Source organism: Monodon monoceros, unplaced genomic scaffold, assembly GCF_005190385.1.
Source record: "Monodon monoceros isolate NGI ecotype Baffin Bay Population unplaced genomic scaffold, NGI_Narwhal_1 Super_Scaffold_22, whole genome shotgun sequence".
NCBI classification, from domain to species: Eukaryota; Metazoa; Chordata; class Mammalia; order Artiodactyla; family Monodontidae; genus Monodon; species Monodon monoceros.
This window is the reverse complement of record NW_021703779.1, coordinates 58,682,957-58,687,246: the sequence shown is the minus strand read 5'-3', so window position 1 is coordinate 58,687,246 and position 4,290 is coordinate 58,682,957. Positions and strand designations below refer to the sequence as shown.

At 44.4% G+C, this 4,290-nt stretch overlaps 1 protein-coding gene across 1 annotated transcript in view; it reads right to left on the bottom strand.

The window, feature by feature from the left end:
* Positions 1-770: 770 nt before the first annotated feature.
* Positions 771-4,290, bottom strand: part of LOC114905815 (immunoglobulin-binding protein 1-like) — a 64,926-nt gene continuing 61,406 nt past the window's right edge. Inside the window, exon 8 of the mRNA XM_029240190.1 lies at positions 771-919. Within this exon, the coding sequence (XP_029096023.1) occupies positions 771-919 (149 nt within the window). The remainder of the gene's footprint in view (positions 920-4,290) is intronic.

The window sequence follows — 4,290 nt, the reverse complement described above, 5'->3', positions numbered from 1 at the left end:
GCATGACTGTGTCAGTTCCCATGGTTCTGTCCTGTCTCCTACACTGTACAGCAGTTCTGGTTCCGCTCCTCCACCTTTTCTGTCAGCTACAGAGTAAAGGGTGGATAAAGAAGAGGAAAATGGCTCTCCACAGACCAGCTTTCTGGCTAGATTTCAGGGAAGCCCAGTAGTGAACCACACTGTAATTAGGAAATAGTCATATCCTGTTTTATATATCTAGAGCTTTATTTTTATAGAAGAAATGGCATAATTATTTTTAATAAAGTTTTTGGCAGTGTAGAACTGTATCACAGCTGAGGGAATCGTGTCTGCTTTGGATCAGGAACGCATAGCTCAGGTCCCTGGTTTACCTTGTGGTGGCCCCCAAATTGTAAGGCAAGGGCCAAGGGCCTAGGAGGAAACAAACCATCCTTGTTCTCAAGAAGGCTTCTAAGCTTCAACCTAAATAGTGATGGTGTCACTAAGGCTCAGGAGGAAAGGGCATGGTGTTCTTTAACTTCTCATTCCTCTGATCAGAGTTGGCTGGAGTCAGGGGGCAAAAAAGATCTGTGGACTCACAAGACTCTGCTTACTAAACTGGGTTGTTGCCCACTCTTCCCCATCCCTCTGGTTCCTTCCTCTAAGCTGGACTCATTAAGTACTTTCTGGCTTGGTTGGCCTCCTCACTCAACCCTGAGATCTCCCCCTCTCCCCAGATTCTTCTTTCCATGTGGCCCTACTTGGATCCCTTAATGCTTTGGGGGTTCAATAATGGGGAAATCCAGCTCCTGTTATATGATTGTCAGCTCCTGGGTCTCAGGAAGGCCATACTGTACTTTGTCAAACAGCTTGCACAGGGCGCTGATGTAGAGTGCGTGGTACTTGTCCACCGTCTTTTTGTTTGGCTTCTTAATCTTGGGAATTGGCAGGGGCTCCCCAACTGTGGGGAAGGAGGAGAGACAAGCATCAGACCTTTCCCCCCACCCAACACAAATTACCCATTCCTCAGAGGGAGCCACATACTGAAACTCAGTATCTGGGTCCCCTCCCCTTCCTTTGTTCTTTCCCTCTGCTCCAACCCCATACTGTCCCATGTTCTCCAAATACCTAATCTCGTGCATGCTTAAGAGAATGAGAGTAAACTCAGAGAGTGCTGAAGGAATGTATGCAAGTAATGATGCCCTCATGGCAGCTGCTGAACTGTGTCCCTCCCGTGAATGGCCACAACTCTGATCTGTTTAGTTGTCCTCCCAACCCTGCCCTCAACCACAGCCACTGGAATTCCCATTGCCTGTCCCAGCTGTGTGCCGGGTCCCCTGAGACCTGAGGGATGACCTGGGTGGGGGGAATCAAGGACCAGAGTGGTCCAAAGATGCTGAAAAACTTAACAACAGTGGTAATGGGCCGATTGAAAGGCAAGAAGCCCCAGGATCCTCGAGTGAGGCCCCGGCCGTGGAAGGTACAGAAACTTAGTCTCAGGGTTTTTTTTGATTCTGTCCTGCAAGGTTTATTTGGAAGAAACTTAGCCACATGCCCTCAGTGAAGGTCTCTTGATTGTGAACCTCATTCTCTCCAAAGGAATAGGAGGGAACAAGGTATGATCTGCAAAGAGACGTGCGGGAGTGTGAGTTCTCCCAGGAAGCTCCCCGCAGTGAAACCCTCTCCAAGGTAGGAAACCTCTACAATCTCCCCATTATAGGACAAGAGTCCAAGAACCCAAGCATCTCCAGCCTTGTGTCTCATTCTTGCTATGCTCCACACCCACCTCCCACAAGTGAACCCTTTGAGGGAGTTGCTGCACCTTGTCTTGTGATGGGAGGAAAGTAATCTCAGGAAATCTAATAGCCCTTATTGTACCCAGCATCCAGAGTGATCTTCCTAAACTGTGTATCTGGACATGTCACTCTTCTCTTTAAAACTCTTCCAGAGCTCCTCACTTTGTGCCACGCTGCTTAGCAAGGCCTTTGTGCTCTAGCCTTGCCTACCTGGCTAGCCTCCCCTCTCTTCAGCCCTTTGTTGCAATCTGCTTAGCCATACTAAGTGTGCTACGTTCTTGCTTGTCTATGCGCCTTTGTACATCCTGCTCCCTCTGCCAGAAACGCCTTCCCTCTGTCTTCACGTGACTAATTCTATTTCACCCTTCACTACTCAGCTCCAATTTCATCCCGTGAACCACCTCCAGTTCTTTGAGCCCCTCCATTTCCTTCCACTCCCACCTCCCTCATCTGGTGCTTACCTCTTTCCTACACTAACACTACCCCAACTGTGTACTACAGTCATCACCTTGCCTGGCTGACTCCCAGTAGACAGCGAGCTAATCAAAAGGGGGAACTATGTCTTATTCATCTTTGAACCCCAGGGGCCTGGCATAGTGCCAGACATGTCATCATAGGACCTCACTGAATGCCTGAGTTTTTCTCCCTTTTGGTCTAACTGGTAATGCCTACTAATATTTCAATTCACAGTTCAGACTTCACCCACCTATGAAACCTCTACTTTGGGTGGAAGGCTTTCCATCAGTTGGTGCTCCCATAGTGCTTTATACATATGTCCATTATGGCACATCTTTCATTCAACAAATATGTGTTGAGTTCTTTCTATGTGCCAGCACTTTTTTTTTTTTGAGGAAGAACACTACCACCTCTTATTCTTTTTTTTTTTTTACATCTTTATTGGAGTATAATTGCTTTACAATGGTGTGCTAGTTTCTGCTTTATAACAAAGTGAACCAGTTATATATATACATATGTTCCCATCTCTCTTCCCTCTTGTGTCTCCCTCCCTCCCACCCTCACTATCCCACCTCTCTAGGTGGTCACAAACCACCGAGCTGAGCTCCCTGTGCTGTGCAGCTGCTTCCCACTAGCTATCTATTTTACGTTTGGTAGTGTATATATGTCCATGCCACACTCTCGCTTTGTCACAGCTTACCCTTCCCTCTCCCCATATCCTCAAGTCCATTCTCTAGTAGGTCTGTGTCTTTATTTCTGTCTTACCCCTAGGTTCTTTATGACATTTTTTTCTTAAATTCCATATATGTGTGTTAGCATACAATATTTGTCTTTCTCTTTCTGACTTATTTCACTCTGTATGACAGACTCTAGGTCCATCCACCTCATTACAAATAGCTCAATTTCGTTTCTTTTTATGGCTGAGTAATATTCCATTGTATATACGTGCCACATCTTCTTTATCCATTCATCCGATGATGGACACTTAGATTGTTTCCATCTCCAGGCTATTGTAAATAGAGCTGCAATGAACATTTTGGTACATGACTCTTTTTGAATTATGGTTTTCTCAGGGTATATGCCCAGCAGTGGGATTGCTGGGTCATATGGTAGTTCTATTTGTAGTTTTTTAAGGAACCTCCATACTGTTCTCCATAGTGGCTGAACGAATTCACATTCCCACCAGCAGTGCAAGAGTGTTCCCTTTTCTCCACACCCTCTCCAGCATTTATTGTTTCTAGATTTTTTGATGATGGCCATTCTGACTGGTGTGAGAGGATATCTCATTGTAGTTTTGAGTTGCATTTCTCTAATGATTAATGATGTTGAGCATTCTTTCATGTGTTTGTTGGCAGTCTGTATATCTTCTTTGGAGAAATGTCTATTTAGGTCTTCTGGCTGTTTTTGGATTGGGTTGTTTGTTTTTTTGTTATTGAGCTGCATGAGCTGCTTGTAAATTTTGGAGATTAATCCTTTGTCAGTTGCTTCATTTGCAAATATTTTCTCCCATTCTGAGGGTTGTCTTTTGGTCTTGTTCATGGTTTCCTTTGCTGTGCAAAAGATTTGAAGTTTCAATAGGTCCCATTTGTTTATTTTTGTTTTTATTTCCATTTCTCTGGGAGGTGGATCAAAAAGGATCTTGCTGTGATTTATGTCATAGAGTGTTCTGCCTATGTTTTCCGCTAAGAGTTTGATAGTTTCTGGCCTTACATTTAGGTCTTTAATCCATTTTGAGCTTATTTTTGTGTATGGTGTCAGGGAGTGATTTAATCTCATACTTTTACATGTACCTGTCCAGTTTTCCCAGCACCATTTATTGAAGAGGACGTCCTTTCTCCACTGTACATTCCTGCTTCCTTTATCAAAGATAAAGTGACCATATGTGCATGGGTTTATCTCTGGGCTTTCTATCCTGTTCCATTGATCTATCTTTCTGTTTTTGTGCCAGTACCGTACTGGCTTGATTACTGTAGCTTTGTAGTATAGTCTGAAGTCAGGAAGCCTGATTCCTCCAGCTCCATTTTTCGTTCTCCAGATTGCTTTGGCTATTCGGGGTCTTTTGTGTTTCCATACAAATTGT